The sequence below is a fragment of the Thunnus albacares genome, chromosome 13, assembly GCF_914725855.1.
Source record: "Thunnus albacares chromosome 13, fThuAlb1.1, whole genome shotgun sequence".
Lineage (NCBI taxonomy): Eukaryota > Metazoa > Chordata > Actinopteri > Scombriformes > Scombridae > Thunnus > Thunnus albacares.
This window is the reverse complement of record NC_058118.1, coordinates 10,053,121-10,076,641: the sequence shown is the minus strand read 5'-3', so window position 1 is coordinate 10,076,641 and position 23,521 is coordinate 10,053,121. Positions and strand designations below refer to the sequence as shown.

Here is a 23,521-nt window from a genome sequence, read left to right as displayed (position 1 = left end):
CAAAAGTCTGAGACCACTTTCCCATTCACTTCAATGGGAAAGTGGTCTCAGACTTTGGGCTTTGTATTTCTAATAGTAGGTTATCTGTTACAAAAAAAATGGCCTCCATATTCATTCAGTCAGTTTATAGGCAAGGAGAGAGAGAGATGCAAAATAGCAAGAACAGAAAATGAAGCAGGAAAGTGTTGTCAACAGAAAACTTGGCAAAACTTGGAAAAAGGCAGAAATGGAGTTCAATTAAACCAGTGGATTGAGGAAAAAGAATGAAATGAGTCATGGATGAGTATAAGGAGTTGCTTAAGGTCAACCTTTTCTAAAAGAGTCAGTACTTTGTCTTGTCTGTAAAAGTCACTGTAGATCAGTGTTCCCGTGCAGCAGATAAGCTGTCCCACTAAACCTGAAAAAGGGGGTTCTTGTTGGGTTTGAGAGTCTGTTTAAATAATGATCAATTACCTTTAAAACCTTACATAAATGTGTTTAGAAGAGTCGTACCATCTCACAAAAACATGATTGGTGTAAGTAAATATCTGTTATGATAGTGTCCAAGGTGCATTTGCCAAAAAGTGGCCCACTTTTGCTGAACCCATCTTGCTGAACACATTACTGATAAGAAAAATAAGTAAAAACTAGAGCACTTAAAAATCTGCAAATAAAATTGCTAATAGTTTCACTTTTTGGTCACCTGTAAACATCCTGTGTTTGGTTGCATCAGCAGAGGGATTCAGTTCTCTAGACATGTTACATTGTGCTCTGGTCCTGTACACGTTGTCTCTTGTGGCTCCTCCTGGGGAAGAAGTCCAAGGAGAGAGAGTAGAAGGTGATTTGCTGTGTTCGCACACACAAACACAATTATTTTCCAGTGTCCTTATTTCCCAGGTTAGACCTGAACCACACACACCATGCAGCTAAACTTTGATTATCATTATAATCTTTTGATATTTCCTACTTTGGCTTTTTTAGGATATTTAAGGAGAGTTCTTAAAATGAAACTTTTGATGAAATGAACCCTCACACAGCAAGCTGCATGTTAATATGAGTATGGTGCTTTGTCTCAGTTTGCACTTAGTTTCTCCCATTTCTGTTTTGCAGACTCACTCCCTGAGCTGAAGGACTGGGGATTTTCCAGTTATTCAGCCGCTGCATTCCAGGATACAACTCAACCACATGAGCTGTGTCGATAAGCGCAGCTGGAACAATGCCTCTGCAGCAGAGGTGGCTATAATAAAGAGGCAGGAGGTAATGAGTGCATATCCCCTGCAGCCCCTGAAGGACTGGGTGGGATCAAGTACCGTGGACAAGTCTCCAATTACCTACAGGCTTGTTAAACTGCATGAACAAATATGGTCTCTCTTTTGCATCACATTAGAAACAAATGGCACGTAGAGCTCTTGATTGATGCAAATATCAACCACGTGATGTTTGACATTTGATAAAAAGTACATGAAGATCTCAATCTTGGTCTAAATATAACCTTAATATGACATAAAAGAGATATGAGAAGAAATGAGATATGATTGATTTGCTAAACAGAAGATGTCTATGTATGAAGTTAAGTTATTTGAAAAGTTTAACATTTTGAGATTTCTAGGTTACATATAACCATTATGTGTAACATAGTATTTAAATTACTACTTCCATTACTATATTTCAATCAAATGATTGGCTAACTGTAACTATATCATTGAAATGCAGTTGAAACAATGGTTTTTATGTAATCTAGACAACACATTTTTGGATATAAATCAACAGCAATAGAGAGAAGGGACCCATGTGTGTTTTTTCAAGGATTATGAATAACTTTTTTATGAGTTGTAACAATAAAAGCAGCATCAACTTGCATTAATCTGTCAAATTAAGACAATAACAAAATAGTTTCCACCAATCACAGCTGTAGCTTACCTACAGAAATGCAGCCCTTCATGCAGCAACCTGCTTTGAGTGTTTGGTGGGTGATATATACAGTATTATCAAAAACTGGATCCAGTAATGTATATTATGTTGGATCCACATACTTTATGTTAGAAGCATGAGCTCACTACACTAGATTGATTGGACTTGCCCTGCAAGCTCCCAAACTGCAGCTAATGTGCTAATTCAGATATAACTAAATAAATGAAATTTCATTCTGCGTTACATGCAGCTGTCTGTCGTGTTGTTAAATTGTGCTTGTAACATGCTGCTCCATCTGCCCTTGCACTGGTGTCGACACCCTGCAACTCCTTTAACAGGTGCACTGAGCTGTCCTGTACCCTTCCCCCCTCTCAAACTTTTGCCACCACATGTCGTGTGTGCAGGACAACTGGTGCCGACAGGGCTGTATGTGCAGTGACTTGAAAATGAATTGTGGAAAGAATAACATGTAGCATCTCTGAGCAGGAGGTTTTTTTTTTTTTATACAGGAAACATGAACTAAATGTATCTGTTTATACCATATAAAGCATAAACATGACCTGTGTTGTTGATGTTGTTCATGTGGTGATCACAGGCAAAATATAAAAGCAGAGAAAAACATTTCACGCACCATATATTTCTGAATATAACTATATTGTTTGTACTTTCAAAGTGTAACAGCTTACAAACTGCATTTGAAAATCAAACGGTATCTGTCGCTTTTCATTTGGACATAAGATCCCCTGATCACTGGGATTCTCTTCTGTATATGACAAAGTGTGACAGCAAACATAGACCCTTTCATAGTAAACACAACTATTCGTTTTACTTTAATACCTCAAGTCAGGACACATATTTCAACAGAAAGCATCACCGTCTGAGATATTTATGATCACTGTAGAAATTAGACCAAAGAAAATATGATTTTTCCCATAATAACTGTGATTGAATGTGAAGATATAGAGGAAACGGTGCAGGGCTGCTCATATGTGTCGGAGCTGGACCGCAACATGCTGTCTGCGGTCTGTGGACTGATTGGCTGAGAGTATCCACTGGCGCGAACACCCTGGCTAGCGCATTCGCATGTGCAGGCTGTGCTTGGGTCCGTCCACCCGCTCCAACTTCTCAAAGTGTTTCCTAGCATTACGGATATTGATGAGAGTGGCTGCAGATGCTGGAAATTGGAGACACGGATTATTATGATGTTGATTCAGTCTCTTGACTTAACATTCACTGCAGAGAAATGTTATCTTCACTACTTACGGATGGAGGGGTCCGACATGATGACCATAACATATGTGTTGGAGGTGAAGACGTCAATGAAGGCCGCGAAGTTGGAGTTCCTCACTTCCATGCTCTGGAAGGAGGCTGCAAGTTTACTGTAATATAAAAAATATAAATATATCAATAGAAAATGTCATAAAAAAAGCAGCAGGTGATGTGCGAGGTGAAGGTGATGTTTTTGTAAAGTGAACTCACCTACAGCTGAGTTTGAACTGTTTGATAATGTTACTGATCTTCTCAAATCGGTGAGCATCACGCTGCTCTTTGCACTGATAGTGGGAGATCACCTGCATTTACAACACACAATAAAAAAAAACAAACAAAAAAGTGCATTTTTAGATTCAGATTTTCTACCCAGACACTGTTTTGCCAGAGGTGGTGGTGGCTGCTCTCACCAGGAAAGTGGCTCTCTCAAACAGAAGAACTTCATCTGCCTCTATGATCTGCGCAAAATTTCTCAGGTTTGTCTCCAGCTGCTGGACGTTTGGGATGAGCTGGTACACTATGCTAGACCAGGCCTGCAAAGACATGAAACAATGTTACAAACAGCGTCAACGTTATGACCTGACATCTTAACATACAACCAGTCAAATATCGCAACCTTATACAGGGTTTCGTCCCAGATTGATGTCCGGAAGCACGTGCAAGCCAAAGGTCTGGACAGTCTCTTCAGGTCTTCTTCACGCTCCTTAAAGATCTGTAAAGACCCGAACAGTCACACAGACAGTAGTGAAGCAATTTGATTTCAATTTGGGTCTTCCTCAGTTCAACATCACTATCAAGTGAATGCATAAATAAATCACATAAATAGAGAAATATGGACGTAATAGATATACAAATTGGAGCACAATTATCATCACTGGTAGCTTAATTGATTTTATTTATTTTATCTTTTACTGTCACCTCGTGGCTTATCGTTGTCCAATAGGTTTATTTCAAAAGGGACAACATAAATATTAAAAAAAGAGCTAAAACTGTTAAGGTTTTCCAGTGAAATTATCCATGAAGGCTAACTTTCATATATTTAAATGCATGTAAAAATCCAATAGAAGTCACATTGTTCATGTATCCATTCCTCAGTATTTATCTTTACTATGCAAAACAGTGCCTGTGAAGTTTTAGGCAGAATTGAGCGATATGTTACTGATACTGACGTTAGGAATCACAACATGATTCAAGTGTGCTCATGTGAGTGCATTTGTTAATATACATATTATCTAATGCACATGTGTGGATGTAAGCAGCTTAATGGTGATGAAAACAACAAATTACTGTACGATCTTATAAAGATTGTAAAGGTAAATTTATGGAAACACTGATTTTAGTGTCACGATTGGCTCGTTTAAAGAGTTATTGTGTCATTTGTTTCTACTAAAGGGTTAATCTAGTGAGCCTTCAATTAAATATTATAATATAAAACATTATAACAATATTATTCTCTGTCTTAATCAGTTTTAGGTAAAATGACGTCAGCAGCAAGGTTTCTGGTAATACTGTGAACATGACTGTCTGCATGTTTACATGTCTGTGTGTATATTTCTGTGTGAAAGAGCACAAATGTGCATGAGAGAGTGAAAGAGCACTACTGGCAATGAAAGAAAACAGCTGTTAAATTTACCAAATCTCTCTGGTCTTCCTGCACCAGATCCATTTTGTGCACAAGGCAGAACACTTTAGCATCAGGGGAGTTCTGCAGGATGGCCTCCAGACACGACTGGTAGTAGTGCATGTCTTTCTCCAGCTCACGGCTCTCGACGTCGAACACATAAATAAGCACCTCTACATTTCTGAAAATGTTGTCCCTCTGGCTGGTGAAGTAGTTCTCCATGAATGTGTCCTGTCTGGTGGGTAAAGGGAGCACGGAGCAACGTTTCACAGAGGTTTTCAGATTAGGTGAAAGACTCTGAATTATCAAATAATGAACAAATGTACTTTACCCTCCACAGTCCCACAGGTTTAGAACCAGATTGCCAAGAAACCGTACGTGGGAGTGTTCCACGTCAACTACATTTAAGAAAGGATGAGAGGATTTTTTAAAGATTAAAAAACCAGCCTCAAAGAAATGTATTTTCATGTAGAATCTTTCTTTAAAGTGCTCTTACTTGTAGCTCCAAGGCGGCGTGTGTCTCGAGCTATGTAATTGGCAAAGATGATTGATCTCATACTGGTCTTTCCAGACCCACTTTTTCCCATCAGTAACACCTGAAAGCACAAATCCATCAGATCAGATCATCACTGAAGTTAAGAGTATTGTTTATACTCCCATCTACTCCACTTAAACTCTTGATCTACAGTAACTCCTCCTCAGGTTGTTAAAATTGCCAAAATCATTCAGAGAATGATACTGATGAGGGTTTGTTTGTGCTGGAGGTGAAAAACAGAAGTGGGAACTTTCTTTGTATTGGTTCAGAAATCCCATTGATTCCTGGTTTATGTTTTTTAAGGGGACAGGTCTAAGACACCAAATACTGCATATCAGAATGTGCAATTCCCATTATTATTGTTGTGGGTATGACTAAAGGCATTGGAAATAATCCAAAATCTCCAAATTTCAAAGACTGGTGGATTGATGAAATGGAAATACTCAAATAAAGTACAAGCATGTCAGAATTGTACTTAAAGGACGGGTTAAAAAATTTTCAAGTTTGTTTTAAAACAACAGTCAGGTGCCAATATGAAAACTAAAATAGGTTTTTCTTATTGTAATCATTCTCCTGTTCATACTGACCATAAGAAGATCCTTTCATAGTGTACTTACAGTGTAAGTGATGGAGGCCAAAATCCACAAGCCTCCTTCTGTGCAAAAATGTATTTAAAATTTTATCTGAAGCTAAAATGAAGCTTCAGCCGTCCAAGTGAGTCAAATCAAGTAGATATTTTTGAACAATAGACTTTTTAGTGCCAAAGTTCCTCTTTTGGTTTCTATACCTCCACCACAGCTCAACGGGGAAACACTGTTCGCGAAAACACAAAGAGGGAATTTAACGCTAAAAAGTCTGTAAATGTGGCAGATATCCACTTGATATGACTAACTCAGACTGCTGAAGCCTCATATAAGCTTCAGATACACTTTTAAATTCATTTTTGCAAAAAAAAAGAAATAAATGACAAACTGTGGATTTTGGCCCCCATCACTTACATAGAAAGTGCATTTGAAGGGGATTTTTTAACAGCCAGTATGAACAGGAGGAATGATTACAGCAAGGAAAACCTTTGTGTTCACATGGACACCTGACTGTTGTTTTAAGACTGACTTGAAAAATTGTGAACCCGTCCTTCAGGGTTAGGGAAGCATCCAAAGCTCCATTTTAAATGACTGGGTAGATGCTTGAAGTAAAGTACAAGCACCTAAAAAATTGCATTTAAGAACAGCACTTGAGTAAATGTATTTCACCACTACAAAGAGTCCATGAGGAGTTTCACCTTTTTCTTCATTGCTGTGCTTGACATCCCCCCTCAGCAGAAACGATGTGGAGTATTTCTCTGAGCTGCAGGTCAGATGACTTCAGTGTGTGTTGCAGCAGCTCTCCTCTTCTTCTCCTTCAGCTGCTGAACAAAAACACAAATATTTTCACCTAGCTGTCAATTCAGCTGTAGCTCCACTGACAGAAAACAGATATAACTACAAAAGACAAGTTTGAACGCTTAAACGACGAACAAATCATATATGCATAACCATCCATATGCTTATTAAACACAGAAGAACATATACACAGCGAACTAACTTTATTTAAACTCTTTTCTGTTCCGGATAAACACCTAAGCTAATGCTAAGTGAGTTAGCACGACACACCGTCCGGATAAACGTCAGGTAGCTTAGCCGAGCTAAACGGCTAGCGCAGCGTTAGCGTGTTGTCTTACTTACCCCGACAGGGTAGAACGGTTACTTATATTCAAGCACTTTAAGGCTATAGTTTTTATTTGCTTTTAGGTAAACAGTTGTATACATTACTTGGTAGAAACAGGCAGTGAAGTCAGAATCAGCTGCTTCCTGTTTACGCCAAAGTCACATGATGAGTTGTCATGCTTTTTTGCCCTGAGTTTTGTCTGACGGAAGGCTCACAGTTTGTCTTTACCTTTAAAGGATATATCTTATTACATCATGCGTGTATGAATTTTATTTATTTTTATTTCTTAAAACTTTATTTAATCAGACAGTCTCATTGAGATTGATATCTCTTTTCCAAATGAGACCTGAGAACAAGAAACAGTCATAAGACAAGAACACAATCAGCAAACAGAAACAACACAACTTCACAATCACTAAGGAATTAATAAAATAAAATAAAATAATAATAAACCTTTAAAATCTCCAAGTTTGGGGGCAGTTTGCAGTTTATTCCATTTAAAGGTGCATAGTACCTGAAGCCAGTTCAGCCAACATTAGTGCGTACCTGAGGGATATCTAAGGTTAAGTAGTTACTGGATCCTGTACTGTGGTTACTGGATTTAAGTGAGAGAGGAGATGTGAGGTAGTTTAGAAGCTTCAACAGTGGAGCTTTATAGCTGAATAACATGAGATGTTTTTTTTTCTTCTTGACTGTAAGGAAGTCCATCCAGCCGTGTGATAGAGAGAGCAATGATAAGTATGGAATTTGTCATTTATGACAAATCGTAATTCACTTTGATACACAGGGTTTAACTGCTGAAGTGTTAGACAAGGACAGACATGAGGGTTGACTGCACAATAGTTTTACAGTGAGAAGAAGACAGACAACATTTAATTCTATACAAAAAGCCTAGTTTGAATAAATGCAGATACTAATACAATCTAAACATATATCAGTGTTAGTCTTGGAAATATTAAGAGTGGCACTAATGACAGTAATGATTTTAATATCTTTATTTCCCCACTGAAAAATATGTTGAGTTGTAGTTTAGCAGAATGACCACTAGATGGCAATAAACATGCTGTCTCTGTTCATGTCTTATGGTTAAACTGAGGTTACTTTGTTCCTTTGTGAAAGTTTTCACCCAGTGTTAGTTGCCATCAGATCAGAATAATAAGGAGCAGATTGTGCTGTTTGACCAGTAGTTAGTTGCTGTATACCAATAGTTACCTTGCTACTCCTTTTTTCTTTTTTTAAAAACTTATTTTAACTTAATTTATTGCAAAAATTGTTTCTGTTTTGAACCTGAGTGAACCACACAAGAATTCCAACATGCATGTACCCAGTGCCTGTGCAAATGGCAATAAAATGTCTTGAATCTATTGTAAAAGGAAAGAAGAAGGTGGGAAATGCAAAATAAATGATCAGCAGTGGGCCAATATTGCAAAATTATTCACCTATGGTATTTATCCTGTTGACTAGGACTGTCTTTAACTACAGAAAATCTTCATTAACAATTATCATCATCATATTCACACAAAGGCACTTGACACCGTGGACATGGTTCACTAAATAACTACATATGATAGCAACCTTCCCAGTAGAAGCCACAGGAAACGTCATTGACGTCTCTCTTGAACAGAAGCAAAACATAATTTTCTTACACAGAATTTTTTGGGCCCACCGTGATGGATTAGCTCTGATATCATCTGCATGCAGTGGAGCAGATAATTCAAAAATTGATTTAAACCAAGTCCTTCCCCAAGAAGGGAATTGCCAGAAGGGACACGGTGACAACAGACAGAGGACAGAGAGAGAGAGAGCAGCTTATTTGGACCACTTGTCTTGGACCACTTAGTAGTTGCAGGATAAATGAGAGAAATCACTGTTAATGACATGATCAGAAATAATCATTTGGAAATCTTACACTAAACCAAGGAAATGCATTTTACACACAGCAGAAATACATAGTGTCACTTTTTATGTGGTTTTATTCTTTTTAAATTATTGTCCTCTATTGTTAATTTGCACAGCATTTCTGACAAATGTTTTTTTATTCAATGTTTAAACTGTTGTAGGTATTTTATATTAATTATTATGTGTTTTGATTCTCTGGAGACAGTAGTTATATGTCATTCATATTCCTTTTTTCACCTTGTGTAGACACACCAACAGATCATAAGTGATAACTCTACTTGTTTTTGTTGTTGTTATTTTTAACATATATTGGTACCTACATAATGTTAAAATCACACCCTTCATCTGTTGTTCACTCCGACAGCTAAAAGTTGCAAGACTTCAACAGAAAAACACACTGCAATTACCGAAATGTCACAGAGCCAAAGCTGTTATCTTTGTAGTTGATTTTTGAAATGGACTTTTTACTGCAGCTGGAATAGAGCGTTATATGGAATTTTTTAAGGAAATTAAACAACTTATTGAAAAGGCAACAAGATACAAGTATTATAAAATTTTATTGTTTACTTACTGTATGTAATATCCAAACTGTAACCCCTTCCCAAATGATCAGTGAATATACTAAAGATGACCAGCCAAACACACAGGCTTACCATCTGGCATCTTCTTAAAATATCCGTCAGAAGTAATTTACAGCAAACCAACACAAGAAGTCAATTCACCAGTAAGGGGTAAGGTCTTTCACATTCTGCTACCAAGAAGAGAAAATGAATATATGTTTGCTGCAATCATGCACATAGAAACAAAAACTTTAACTCTACCATCCCAGACTCTTTTTGACCAAAACTTATTCACAAGTATATAAGAATGGCCTATAAATACATTTTAATAACTGCCATGCTCCATTTTTTAATGTATGGAGTTCTTAACTATACATATATAACAAAAAAGTTAAATCTTTTTCATTGGTAAATATGTATATTTAAGAAGTACATCAATTTTCCGTAACCAGCATTTCTGTTAGTTTATAGAAAGGTGTCCAAAGAATAATTCTGATCGCTGTGAAGTTTTTATAAACACAGAACCATCAGTGGCCATAATCTAGGAGAAAAATGAAAATGATACAGTATCTCCTCGACAGAAACACATGAGATGTAAAGAGGAGAAAAGACATTATGCAAATAAAAGGTGTTTTGGAGTAATATTCAGGTAGTGTACGGGCGTGTCAGCGCTCTGCATTACGATGCCAGTCCACTGCAGTTGTCCTTCACATTTGATCTCTGAGTTTGGCGAGCCTTTGAGACAGTTCGTCCTTTGGACAAGAGAGAGCAAAGCCAGGCGTTAGTGATGAAGATGAGAATGAGAGAAGAATCCATTCCACTAAGCTTTCAGCAAACACACTTGTATACTTGTATACCTGTTCTGCCGAGGCCACGCTGGTACCCACTGATCCCGTCTGTCCCTGAGGGAGCTCCATGTTCAGGTCCAACCTAAACATAATGCGCACGTTCAAAAAGTACACTTTCAGATTTAAATGAAATGTCTTTGCTTATATAATACTGTGTAACACTGTCGAAAACATTCCTCAACTTAATTTCTATTATTTGCAATAACAGCCACTATTTCAGCTTCAATCTGTGCCTGTTTTATCATTTCACAAGACTGTTGGGACAAAAAAATAAAACATTACCCTGCTTCATCAGCCATTTCATGCAGCAATGACTCCACTTGATTCTGAAACACACATCAGATTTACAATGAACGTGTTTGTCTTTATAGGACACTGTCAGACAACAACAACAATCAGAGCAGTGAAACGTACCTGTGGTGTTGTGAGTGTTGTTGTGCTGCTCATGGTGTCCTCCATTTGGGCAGTCTGGACATCCAGAGTTTCAAACTGGTGTTCAAATTTGTCCATGAGAGATGAAATCTGGAAGATGGATTGGGAAATAGTTTTATTACTAAGGAATTTGTTGCCAACTGTTAGTACAATTACGTTGTTTCTGCTGAAAAAGAAATAAATGTATAGTAATAGAAATATTATGAGCATATCGCAGGTAAAAGGAACTCTACCTTTTCCAGATTCATGGACTTCAGAGTGGCATCCATGCCTTTCACCACTCCAGCCATGGATTTTGTGACCTGTGAAATAGCACACGGTTACTAAAATGGAAGCCAGAATGTTTTGTTCTGAACATAAAATGACAACAAACAAGCTTTCTTAAGTCTGAAAAGCCAATCTTCAGCCTGTAAGTAATTTTGTAGGCCTACAGCGGTATGTAGTGACCCAGTATTCAAAGTACCTGGTTCATCGTAACTGCAGTTTGGACCCTCGCTGCCACTGCATCTACCCGAGCGCTCATCCTCAGGAAGTTCACTGACTGGTTCTTCTGTCTGATGGCGTTCTCTGCGTGGATCCTCGCCACTTCCATATTCCCCTTCTGGATGGCCTGGAGATGACACAAAAACACAAAGGTTCAATAAAATCTTCCACAGCCAGAAACATCAAGTCAGCCATTGTTCAGTAAAGTGAATGACAACTTACTTTCTTGACTTTGGCCTTCTCTAATTTTTCCTCTTTGTCACATTTCTTGGAATTTCTTTGGAGTTCTTTGGCAGCAAACTTTAAATTGAAAAGATGTTCTGTGGTGTAAGGTTAAGGACAAAAAAAGTCCAAACAAAAACAACAGGCAATGCAGGCACTTTGGCCTTTTGATCACTGTAGATAACCCTAAAAAGACTAGATTGTGATAGACACAGGCCCTCAAGGTTTGGTAATAATACAGGTGTCAGCACCAATGCTGACTAAATTAAGAGGATGAGGTATCGGACATGATGTGATCAATCCAAATTAGATACAATCTGTTTGTCAGTGTCACTATAAAGTTCAGTGTTTCTGCTATCACGTTGGGCCACTGACTAGTGAGACAGCTTTTTTTTTTCAATCTGAAGAACGAAGAACAATTCACTCAATTCACTTTCTTACCTTAACAGGTTTAAAATATTTGGCATTCGCTCTGCTATTTAAATTAATTTGACTGTCATTTGACTGTCACTAGCTATGCAGAGACAAATACAGGTTATGTAACTGATATTTTACTATAGTTTTGCTATGTTAGTAAACCATTCCTGTGACAACTTCATGGTGATGTAACAAGATTACCTTCTGATACAGGTTAAAGATGTCGCCTATGCCACTACACACAGTTGTTTACTCTGTCATTTCGAGTATTAACTAACACCCTGACTACAAGCTTTTGAATATTTCTAGCCATTAGCAGTGAAGCTTTCAAGGCCTTCAGTCCAGTTCAGCCTCGAAACGACGCCTGGAATTAACTAAAAAATGTTCGGGTTGATCAATAAAGTAGCATTTGTGTCTTTGGTCTGAATCTGACCCACTTAGCGATGTCTCTGATGTCTGTAACACATAAATCTCATCAGTCTCGTCCTATAACTATCTGGTTACGCTCGGTCTCAGCCGTTGTTGACACAATCTTACGTCCCTCTCTCACCACTTTTTTCAAAAGGATACTCTCCATGGCTGGCATTTTGAAGCGGCTCTTCGCGAACTCAAGAATTACACAGGTAGATCGCGAAAAAAGTCGTTAAATCAAGCTGAACTTGTCAGTAAAAACTTCAACTCTTCGGTGTTTCGGTCCGTCGTCTCTTTCTTCCGCACTTCCTGGTGTCTTACCAAAATATGAACGACGTCAGTGTCACGTGGTGACGGTATTCCATTCGACGTCACGAGGAAGCCTTTCCTCCATCCCGCAAAACGTGAATGAAAAGAGAAAAAAACTAACCGTGAACATTAAAACACGACAATTTTACTGTTTTGACTCTATTCTCTGCTTTTGTTACACTCTGTGGAGTGTGTGCAGGCAGATAAAAGTGAACGCGGTGTTTAACCGGAGGAGTAGTGGGCGGTGAGAGCGGCTGATGGATGATTAGATTTACGGTGTGGAGCACGGCGGGGAGAGAGGATGACTCACTCCCGTCTGATGTGATGTTTCACCGCGCAACAGTGCGGTGGCACGCCGGTACCTCAGCCTGACACATCGGTGTTTGCTCCGTCAATAAAAGTCAAACTTAAGCAAACTGTTAAGATGCGTTTGAATGACCCTAAAACACGATGTTTGTTTCCAACTTGAGTGCTCGTCACTTGGCAGTTAGAAGAGAGACCGAGCGTCGTGATTTAACGTATATTTCGTGACGCCTGATTGCCATGGCAACAGTGCTCCTGCGCTGAGAGGAAACTGTCCGTGTTAACTTCAGCATCAACCTATTCAAGGGGTCGGATAAACCTGTTGGATATTTCTCTGTGTGTTTTTCTTTTTTGTGTGCTGCTACTCTGGCTTTACTGCATTTTAATTTGGCCACAAACAAGGTGAGTTTTTTTTAATTGTGCGGTTGTTGTATTATCACGTCGTCAACGTTACTGTTTCAGCCTTTTCATTTAACCTAGACTGACTGTCAACTAGTGAGCTGCATTCATTGCAACGAGTACACAATCTGTACCATAAAATAAAGATGACTCAATTTGAACTGATTGATGATTTAGCTAGTTAGTTGATACATTTTAAGTTCAGTGGCTTGACAACATGAAAAAAACATTAAAGAACAAATAAAGTGTCCTGTGCAAAATGTTGTTGGCCATATGTTTAGCAAATGACCATCAATATGTATGTCTCCAGGTCACGACTGTCTATAGGCTGGATTATATAGGCTGCAATATGCTATATTCGCCAAATACATTCACCAGTCTTACTGGTTCAGTCATTTTTAAAAATTTCACAACCGTAAACGCTGCCTTATGTGGTGCATTTTGTGTCGTTTTTGCGCACAGGGAAATAAATCCAGGAGGAGCCAATGAGCGGTGCTTCATTCAGTAGCTGTATGACTCATATAGTCTTATCTATAAAGAAGCCAAGTGGCAGGAGAGCAGTCCTGCTGCAGGACCGAGCTGATGTAACCCCTGAGATTCACTAGAGGCTGCTGTGGGCCATGCTTCCCAGTGCTCCCAGTCACCGTCACCACATGTACACTGATGACCACTAACACTGTCACAGGCTGTTCATACTGTGCACCCAGCAGATGCTGTTTACATGACCTGGTCAGTCTGAAACAATATCAGTAAAATCAAGAGGGTTGGCTACTCTTTTATTGACTTTTTTAATTGAGATGAAGCACATTTTGAAAATGATTTAAATTAAAATTGATTAATTCTAGTTGTATTTAATTTAATTTATTAAATGCAACATGTTTTTTTTATAACAGGTGCATCTTATCTAAACTATGTGTAAAAATGCACAAAAAATAGAATTGAATTCTATAAAAAAAGATAAATTGGACCAATATCAATGTTATTTTAAAGCTTATATTGGCTGATATTGATAATGCTGATCATCTCTAATTACACATTTGACACATTCTTGGAATCAGTTTCTAATTAAGTATTGACATTTAACCACATTTTTGGTTAAGTGTATAATAAAGATGTTAACAGGAATCACCTCTGACCTCTTCCTCAAAATGTGTGATAAGGTTTTGCTTGAAGCAACAAAGGTTTCATGACCTGAAAATTGGTGCATCCTCAGATTTTATTGCAGCCTTTAGGAAACTACAATGATTCACGGAACGGGGACATTTAACTCAAACAGGAAAGAAACAGCAGTATAACCAGAATAGATTTCCCTGTTTATATACTGTACATGTAATATACACTTAAATGTATTTTTGAGATATATTCCTTTAAATTATTTGCCTCAAAACTAAAAAAAAACTAGTAAGAAATGTCTAAATTTAATCATTATCCTTTTTGAAAATGTATTCATATTTTCAGCAGTATGTGTGGATGCTGAATGAAACATTAAAGCAAAAAAAAAAGAAAAGGTTATATTTAAAAGTAGATAATAAAAAGAACTTAATAACAAGTCCATTATCTTTTATTGCATCCAGTATATGGGATGATGAGAGCATTTATCCTTCAAAACACCCTGAGGATCCTCCACGTTTCCTCTTCTATCTTTAACTGATCCCTGAAGTTGTCATAAAGCTATCTGAGAGTATGAAGCTCTTTTTAAAGGCTACTAAAAGTCTGACATTTGCCTCTTTGGTGAGTGAGTCAGCATACATTAATGATGACGTACCTTTTTCCCTCTTACAAATACAACGTTTTAACAGCAGGAATAAACAGCAGGAGTAAACACACCATCCATCAAGAGCGTGCTGTTTATTAGCCACATTATGGAGTCTTGTTTGCACATTGTTTGGCATGACAAGCTTAGATTCAGCACTTCTACTTCAGAGGAAGCGAGCTTAAACATACAGGTACAATATTATAGAGCCACTGAATGGTTGACACAGGTGAGTCACCTGTAGCTGGCAGACAAGCATATGAGGACATGGAGGACTTTCAACATGGCGAATACTGAATGTTTACCTCGTGGTACCAACAAGTAAAATGGCATAAGAAACTGCTGGTGACAGTCATACTGTTACTGTATTGTTCCTTTCAAAACTCAAAATGCAATGTGGGAGGGGTTGTAAAGTGGAAGCATTCACTTACTCACAGCTCAAATAGTCACATCTTACATAATTATCCTTTGCTTTAGATTAGTTGACGCAAATATCTGTTATTTTTATATCAACCATACTGTCATTGATCTGTAGAATACTCTGCTATAATCTGTTAAAGAAATGTGGCATTTTTATTTGCACGCTGCAAATCAATCTGTTGTTGAATCTCCTTGTGCAAGTTCACTACAGAGTTCAACATGGGAAAATTAAATTAGCTACAGTGCATCCTCAGTGGCTTATGTTGGAGCATTTATTATGCAATTACTGTAAAGTATGTAAACCATTCAGCTGACATCACCACATGCTATGATGCTGTTGCCACCGAGTTAATCACTGAGACATCCTCAGACCTCAGAGCTGACATACAGTATGTTTCAGGCCATTATGCTGGATATTGAAGGGAATCAGAGCAGTTGCTGTGTTTCAAATGAAGCACGTATTGCAATCTGAGAGAAACAAGGGTGAAAATATCTCCATTTATACGTATTTGTTTGGCTGCATTTGTGCATCTGACACTTTCAGGAGAAGAGGAAAACAAAAAGGCAAATGCCAAGTCTTCGAAGGCATAGACTTTTGAGTAAACAAATGAGTCAAAAATATACTCAGGCAGAGGGATGTAGACAAGGCGCTGGGATGATGCAGACAACGTGTAAAGAAAAAACACATTGCCATTTGAAAAGGGCATCCTGCACAGAAAACAAAAGGGCACAACTAATGGATTATGTTGCTCTAGAAAGATAAACAGTTTTTTTTTTTAAGGTTGCATTATGTTTTCTAATCTGTTGTACTGCTTCAGTCTTTCATACAGGTGAGAATTATGGAGCTTCAAACTGAGAAGAGGTTCCACAACTTGACCCTCGAGCAGGTCCAGGCTCTGGACAAAGTCTTGACTGAGGTGATCCCCATCCACGGACGAGGGAATTTTCCTACATTGCAGGTGAGAGCGAAAGACATCATTCGTGTGGTGAAGGATCGGCTGGTGGAAAGAGACATCCAGGTTAGAGATATACGCCTTAATGGCGCCACTGCCAGCCATGTCCTGGTGAGGGATAACGGCCTGGGCTACAGAGACTTAGACATCATTTTTGGAGTGGAGCTGCCCAGGCAAGAGGACTTCCAGGTGATTAAGGAGGTGGTGCTGGGCAGCCTAAGAGACCTCCTCCCTTGTGGAGTTAACAGACGGAAGATCACCTGCCTGACAATGAAGGAAGCATATGTGCAAAAGATGGTCAAAGTTTTCAATGAGCATGACAGATGGAGCCTTATCTCACTGTCTAACAACAAAGCTAAAACCGTGGGGCTTAGATTTGTTAGTGCCCTTCGAAGACAGTTTGAGTTCAGTGTGGACTCCTTCCAGATCATATTAGATCGCATGCTGGAGTCCTACTGGGAGACTGAAAGGAGACAAGGAGGAAAGTTGGCATTGAATACTCAGAATTTGTCAAAAAGACACAATGAGGATGAAAAAAAAGCTCGAGAGCAAACAAGCATCCCTCAGGTTGCTGCGGGGGATAGCGAAAAAGACTCAGCAAAGGCAGCCGGTGGAGAAAGTCCATCTCAGGATGAAGCAGTTACTGTGCTTGAGAAAGAGCTTCCACATACACAGGCTGAGCATGAAGATGGAAAGCATGACGCACAGCAGGAACCTGAGGGCATTAGCTCAAAGCTAACATCTCGGCAGGAGGAAGGGGAAGTGGATGGCATAGAGGATGTTCATTCAGAGGAGGACATTGTTTTTGAGCTATGTGGAGAAAATGGCGAAGAGAAAGGAGAGTTTCACAGCGATTATCCTTTAGTTTCATCCCCTAAAACATTATTCACAGATGTCAGGAATCCGCTGATGATGCATGCATGTTTAAAGCTTCAGAGTAAAGAAGAGCTATCAGAGTCACAAATTTCCCAGACAGCATCCACAGAGCATACGGAAAATTCAGCCCCGCAGGAACGAGTCCATTGTGAAGAAATCACTCAGTTTAAAGTAGACGCTGCTGTCTGCAGAACTGAAAATACTGCAAACCTACAAGATCCACATCTTGAATTCTCCTTTCCTCCCCCAGCTAAGAAAACTTGCAGCACATCACAGGATATTGTACCAGACTATTGCCCCTCGCCAAAATTGCAAAGAAAAATGTCTCGGAAAATGCTCAGTAAGCCACAACAACTCCCTGAGAAATGGTCTTTACTGACTGATTTGTCAGATCTTACAACACAGCTGTTCCCACCGATAGAAATACCCAAACCACTTCAGCCAAAGCCTCCTTTACCGGACAGCGCTAAAGTTAATTGCTCAAATGTACCAGGCTCCATGCAGGAGACCTTTGAGGGCACAGACACCCTCACAGTTCCCACATACAGTCCAGCCAGCACACCTCAGGGTGGGACTGACTCAAATGAAACCATAGAACAAACTGTTAAGCCAAAACACTCGAAGAAGCCTCCCGATTCAGAGATTCCAAGCCACACATGTGCAGCAAACATCCCCACACAGCCTCAGGTTGATGAGCAGAGACATGAGCTGGCAGACACCGTCCCAAACAGCAGTGGGTTGAGCTCATGGGCCGGGGCGGCAGGGGAGTCCACCATCACTGTGGAAGCAGAGTGCATGTACGGAGACTTTGAGCAGGCGATGGACCACCTCCGCCACCGCCTCATTGCCACCCACAACCCAGAGGAGATCCGAGGAGGGGGCCTGCTGAAGTACAGCGACCTGTTGGTGAGGAACTTCAGGCCAGCCAGCGAGACAGAGATCAAGTCCTTGGAGCGATACATGTGCTCCCGCTTCTTCATTGACTTCCCTGACGTGAGCGAGCAACAGCGGAAGATTGAGGCGTACCTGCAGTGCCATTTCATCGGCAACGAGGAGGCGAGCAAGTACGACTACCTGATGACCCTGCGGCGCGTGATAGACGAGAGCACGGTGTGTTTGATGGGACATGAGAGGAGACAGACGCTCAATATGATCACAGTCCTGGCCCTGAGGGTGTTGGGCGAGCAGAACGCCATCCCCAACACAGCCAACGTCACCTGTTTCTATCAGCCGGCTCCGTACATGACAGAGCCGATTTACAGCAGCTACTTCATCACCCAGGCCCAGCCCCCGCTCGTCTACCACCCCTACCCTCTCCATGTCCACATGCAGACTGGCCTGGTGTAGCTACAGTGACATGCCCACAGGGAGGCATGAAGGCTGCTTTCAGCATGGTGCTCTGCAAGCAGAGGCACAAATGGAAGTTTTAACAACAACAGGCAACCACGGGCGCAGTGTTGTTTAATGCTTTGAAATCCCTCCTGATTATGACATGAAAGATCACGAAAGGTCAGAACTGAAAGGGGTCTGGATGCAAAGCATGTCACCCTTTCGAGATGAAGACTTTTGAAAAGGAAAGAATCGCTAAGAGCCCACTTTTCAGAAAGCTCAGAGAGAGGATTTCAATGAACCTGAGGGACTTTGTTTCTGGTTGTTTCAGCTCCGTTTTGGCGGGGCTCTGTACCGGTCACCCTCCCCTGTTGAGGAGAATGTGATAATGTAATGTGATGATTCTCTATGGCTAGAAGATAAACTCATCTAACATATAAAAACATAATCTATGAATCACCTGTTGGCAGCAAACATCTTGATTTGGTTAAAGTTTGAATAATGATAAATCCTTAATGTATCTGAGGGGTTAAAACCCCATATAGCTGTTTTGTGAATCATCATTCTCTGTGGATTAAATTTCAGCACGTAGTTGTATTCACTGTATAGAAATATGACACCATTTACTGAGGGCACACATTCTCAAATTAGCTGTGGTGATATTGTCAGTTCTGTATTTGTGAATGTAAACACCTGATTTCAAAGGTATAACTGAGATCCAAATTTGAGTTTAATTAGGGACTGTATGCAAATTATTGAGGTGGTGAACTTTATTCACCTTGTAAAAAAGCAAAACTCTCCAGAGTTATTATTTTTTTCTTTAAACCTTCCTCTTGATTTAAAAAAAACCCTGCAAGATCTTCCCCACAACAATTCAAAATAATATAACATTGTGTTAAATTGGTACAACATGCAAACCTGAATTATATCTTAATGGAACTTCTGAGTGTGTTTGAGAAAGTGCACCTTTATAAACCACCAAGTTAAAGTTGTGTTTTATGTAACTATTTATTAACTATTAACTATATTGAAAAGAAGGCTGAAGTAAAATATTATAGACCATCCCCTACTCTCCCAAAAAAGTCAGGCTACCCTACCATTTTTTTGCTCATATGTGACTCAGATCTGTTTTTTCATAACAGTGTGAACAGCATAAATCACATCAAATCTGATCTGTTCGATTCTGATTTGGACCACTGTCATATGTGGTCCTAAATCAGATACAGGTCTGATTTTTTGCAATGCGACCTCAGTCTGAACAGTCATATTGGAATTTATATGACCTTTACATCACTCCAGACAATACGACCTGACTACTACATGCTTTCTCGGTGAGATGGGTCGCCTGAACTGAGTGTCCTGCTGTGAGATTCTTGTGGAGAAGTGCTGACAGATGTAGTTAAAAGTAGCCCCTTGACTTCCTGAAATATTGGATGAAATCTGTTTCTGTGAAGCCATTCATCTCATCATTTCCACCACTCCTGTCTCCGACTCCACATCCACACACACCTCCGTACAGAAGTAGCAGCCATTGCTCCACAAAAAGGCAAAATTAAAAATTTGGCTCTCTTTCTCCTCATGCTCGTCCTCGTTATCATCCGCTCACAAATTCACTGGCTTCCACTGCTCAGTAACTTATAACTGAAACTATAAACGCTGATCTCAGCGGCCTCATACGACAGTGTGCTGCGTGTGTTATTGTTCTTTTGGGCATGCGGGTCATTTCAGGACCGTGACCAGTTCACACTGGAATCTGATATTGGCCACATTTATAAAAATGATGTTAACAGCCAGACAAAAAAAACACATCTGAACAATAAATCCAATTTGAACACTAAGGCTTTCATTATGAACGTATCCTTTCAATTCCCTTCCCCTTTCTGATCCCTAATTCCCTAATAACTTTACAACAGTCCCTCAGACTATTGAACAAAACCCAGATTTGCTCTGTTAACAATCAGTGACAGGTGTTAAGGTCTTAGGAGGTGTTTAGTTGTGCTTTTGCATTGTAATAATTTTGACTTTTTGCTTGGAATTGTGCCCGTATCTCCCTGAATCCACCCTGCATTTTGTCAGTGTCAAATCAATTCTCTTATTCCTCATCAGCATTACAAGGATTTGCCTCCTAATGGCAATACAAAGAAAGTCTCGGCTGCCTTGTTTTTCGTTTGGGACAAAATATGTTCATAGAGTGAACAGCTGAAAATGCAGAAAGCATGATGAGTTCGATTTTGTAACAGATTTTCCCCTCAAAGTGGCCATTTCCATCCTCAACGTGCTGAACAGATTCCCTGTGTGTAATTACATGGTTACTGTTGTTTGTTGTAGTGGACATAGTGGATGTCAATTCTGTCTGAGTTTTCCATTGTGTGCAAAAATGTTACTGCACATTTAAATTATTCAAGCAGTACGATGCAGCCAGCAGCTATTGCACTCTGTCCCTGTGTGTTTGTTCATTGCGTATGCATAGTGTGCTCGGTATTATAAAAAACAAAACAAATTTAAAAAAGGACAATGTAAGCACAGGTTAGCGTATGTGGGCTGCTCACACTAATTCTGAGACTGAAGCACAATGTAAATGCACATAGCTGTTGTTGAGTAATGAAGGTGTTTCCGACATGCTTGTGATTAAGTACTGAAGACATCTAAAATACTGCGTGCAGTAGTGCCATATGTAGCTTTACAGTGATTGTATCTATCTTGAGACTTTGGGTTTATTGTGTGTCATTAAGGAACTGTTTCACCAGTAAAGAAATCAAAGTATTCCTGTTTAATGATATCTAGTTGCTCAGTTTGTTGTGTTATTGTGATAATAAATATAACACAACAGCTTTTTGTCTGGAGTCTTCTCTTGGTGGTCACATTTTGACAAATGCTGACCAAGAACCACAGGGGTTATTAAAGGTCACACATCTTTCAGTCTGTCTTGAAATTCCCTGAACTCCCACTACTGAAGACACGTTGTCACAGTTGTGTCTTCATTAAACTGCAGGGCTGATCATATGTATCATCTCTGCACGCGTTTTCAATTAAATTATGGAGCATAATCACATCTCCAGTGTTACTATGAGCAACTTCACGTTTTACTAGATCGTCTCTGGCATTGTCATTGTTATCAAATGTAGGTTTCTTGGTGCCGTGACAACATTATTGGCATGCAAGGGACACAAATGTTTTTTTTTTTTTACAGGCAACTTTGTAGTAAATACTTGGAAAAGTTGGAATTAATATTTGTGTCTTTATACACACGTATGATTTAAGATGATAACTGAGGCGTTAAATTTAAACTCACTTTCAAACACTCTCATACAAACTCATAAATGCATCACAAGTGGACATGATACAGCTTTTCTTCTCACTAAATAAAGACTGAAACTTACCTTTGATCCAACGCTTCCTTTCTAATTATGTAAAATAAATAAAAAACCCTTCCAATCAGGTCAGTTTGTAGCATTTGGATTTGTGGAGCTGCTGTTTTCAGCCAATCCAGTGTGGTTCAAAATGATTATTCTTTTAAGTTAATTGCATTTCATTTCCAAATAACCAAGTGGGTAAGAGTTACGATTATAACCTGTTGATGGTCAAAGCATTATAGTTATAGTTGGAACTGCAAAAATATTTGCAGTTCTGCTCCATTCATTGCAAAGCCTGCATGCTTGGTCAGCCTGTACGCCCACCGTCCTGCTGCTACTCTTCAATACTGACATATGAATATCCTGCTCTTAAAGGACAGGTTCACAGTTTTTTAAGTTTGTCTTAAAACATCAGTCAGGTGCCCAAATGAACACTGATACTGGTATTTTTCTTGCTGTAATCATTCATCATGTTCATACTGGCCATTAAAAGATCCCTTCCTAATGCGCTTACACTGTGATGGGGGACAAAACCCACAGCCCTTGTTTTGTGCAAAAATGTTTTTAAAAGTTTATCTGAAGCATATAGTTAGTCAAATAAAGTGGATATCCCGCACAGTCACAGTCTTTTTATTAAAAATTTCCGTCTTTGTGTTTCCTCGGAGAGTGTTTTACTTTTGAGCTGCAGTGGAAGGATCGTAAAAAAAAAAAAAAAAAAAAAAGAGGGAATTTGGCACTAAAAGACAGTAACGTTGGAAGATATCCCCTGATTTGACTGATTTGGATGGCTAAGCTTCACATTAGCTTCAGATAAATTTTTAAATACTTTTTTGCACAAAACAAGGGCTGTGGGTTTTGTCCCACATCACTTACATAAGGGAAGGATTAGGAAAAGATCTTTAAATAGCCAACATGAACAAGAGGAATGATTACAGTGAGGCTGTTGTTTTAAGACAGACTTGGAAATTGTGAATCTATCTTTTCAGGACACTGAAGACACTTGGAAACTGATATTAAGCTTCAGCTTCACCTCTTTGCACAAAAAATGGTACATGAGACAGCTGTCTTATTTTGGATCATATGAAGGTTGATGAGTGTGTTTATAAAGATTATACACACTCTTCTAGTAACACGACTGAGTTGTTCCACTGCTAATAAACCAGATGTTTTACAAAGCGCCACTTGTCTTTTGCTGCATTTATACATAGACAATATAATCCTAATCCTGGAACTATTTTTAATCCTGGAGAAATAAACTGTAGAGCACATGCAGTCTTTGCCTGAACCCTGAACCAGAACATGTGCACACTGTGATCCATATTGATATTATCAGCACTGCAGAATCCAAACTAATTGGGGCTGATTTTCATTATTCACTTGACACATATTTGCAATCAGGGTGTTTCTGGTGTCCATAACTGTTTAACAATTACAAAACACAGCTCCTTTAGACCTGTCACCTTTTCACCGAACCGCACACATGCAACAGACTTGGCTTTGCCCCCTTGGCGTCCTTCAAAGTGACCTTTACC

The 23,521-nt window shown here is 39.3% G+C and overlaps 3 protein-coding genes and 1 long non-coding RNA gene across 7 annotated transcripts; 2 read left to right on the top strand and 2 right to left on the bottom strand.

Annotated features, from left to right (window-relative positions):
- Positions 1–97: 97 nt before the first annotated feature.
- On the top strand, positions 98–2,709 carry LOC122996028. The gene is made up of 2 exons (XR_006406915.1): positions 98–817; positions 1,090–2,709. It is a non-coding gene; the product is annotated as an uncharacterized LOC122996028 (long non-coding RNA).
- On the bottom strand, positions 2,526–7,232 carry rraga (Ras-related GTP binding A). 3 transcript variants are annotated; one of them, XM_044371547.1, is made up of 10 exons: positions 7,127–7,232; positions 6,598–6,720; positions 5,277–5,376; positions 5,112–5,178; positions 4,793–5,015; positions 3,776–3,871; positions 3,570–3,692; positions 3,370–3,461; positions 3,154–3,269; positions 2,526–3,064 (listed from the first exon to the last, which is right to left on the bottom strand). In XM_044371547.1, exons 2-10 carry the CDS (start codon positions 6,622–6,624, stop codon positions 2,961–2,963), a joined length of 948 nt encoding a protein of 315 aa, XP_044227482.1. In that variant the 5' UTR covers positions 6,625–6,720; positions 7,127–7,232; the 3' UTR covers positions 2,526–2,960. The 3 variants fall into 3 exon arrangements, with proteins under 3 accessions (XP_044227482.1, XP_044227483.1, XP_044227481.1); XM_044371548.1 differs by having other exon boundaries at positions 6,598–6,723; positions 7,127–7,202; XM_044371546.1 differs by having other exon boundaries at positions 7,040–7,157.
- Positions 7,233–9,459: 2,227 nt separating this feature from the next.
- LOC122995614 (charged multivesicular body protein 1b) lies at positions 9,460–12,644 on the bottom strand. Its single transcript, XM_044370932.1, has 8 exons — positions 12,454–12,644; positions 11,467–11,564; positions 11,225–11,371; positions 10,995–11,063; positions 10,744–10,851; positions 10,612–10,655; positions 10,339–10,411; positions 9,460–10,233 (listed from the first exon to the last, which is right to left on the bottom strand). Exons 1-8 carry the CDS (start codon positions 12,467–12,469, stop codon positions 10,189–10,191), a joined length of 600 nt encoding a protein of 199 aa, XP_044226867.1. The 5' UTR covers positions 12,470–12,644; the 3' UTR covers positions 9,460–10,188.
- Positions 12,645–12,810: 166 nt separating this feature from the next.
- Positions 12,811–19,092, top strand: LOC122995613. 2 transcript variants are annotated; one of them, XM_044370930.1, is made up of 3 exons: positions 12,811–13,308; positions 13,768–14,034; positions 16,297–19,092. In XM_044370930.1, exons 2-3 carry the CDS (start codon positions 13,969–13,971, stop codon positions 18,652–18,654), a joined length of 2,424 nt encoding a protein of 807 aa, XP_044226865.1. In that variant the 5' UTR covers positions 12,811–13,308; positions 13,768–13,968; the 3' UTR covers positions 18,655–19,092. The 2 variants fall into 2 exon arrangements, with proteins under 2 accessions (XP_044226865.1, XP_044226866.1); XM_044370931.1 differs by lacking the exon at positions 13,768–14,034.
- The last annotated feature ends 4,429 nt before the right edge of the window (positions 19,093–23,521 follow it).

What these genes read in the sequence shown, in the direction of transcription:
- rraga (XM_044371547.1), bottom strand. Translation starts at nt 6,624, where the DNA reads ATGTCAAGCACAGCAATGAAGAAAAAG. An exon ending in GCACAGCAATGAAGAAAAAG is followed by an intron (nt 5,377 to 6,597) that starts GTGAAACTCCTC and finishes TTGTGCTTTCAG; the next exon opens with GTGTTACTGATGGGAAAAAG. An exon ending in ACGCCGCCTTGGAGCTACAA is followed by an intron (nt 5,179 to 5,276) that starts GTAAGAGCACTT and finishes TCTTAAATGTAG; the next exon opens with TTGACGTGGAACACTCCCAC.
- LOC122995614 (XM_044370932.1), bottom strand. An exon ending in AGAAGGCCAAAGTCAAGAAA is followed by an intron (nt 11,372 to 11,466) that starts GTAAGTTGTCAT and finishes TGTCATCTCCAG; the next exon opens with GCCATCCAGAAGGGGAATAT. An exon ending in CTGCAGTTACGATGAACCAG is followed by an intron (nt 11,064 to 11,224) that starts GTACTTTGAATA and finishes GCTATTTCACAG; the next exon opens with GTCACAAAATCCATGGCTGG.
- LOC122995613 (XM_044370930.1), top strand. Translation starts at nt 13,969, where the DNA reads ATGACCACTAACACTGTCACAGGCTGTTCATACTGTGCACCCAGCAGA. An exon ending in GATGCTGTTTACATGACCTG is followed by an intron (nt 14,035 to 16,296) that starts GTCAGTCTGAAA and finishes GTACTGCTTCAG; the next exon opens with TCTTTCATACAGGTGAGAAT.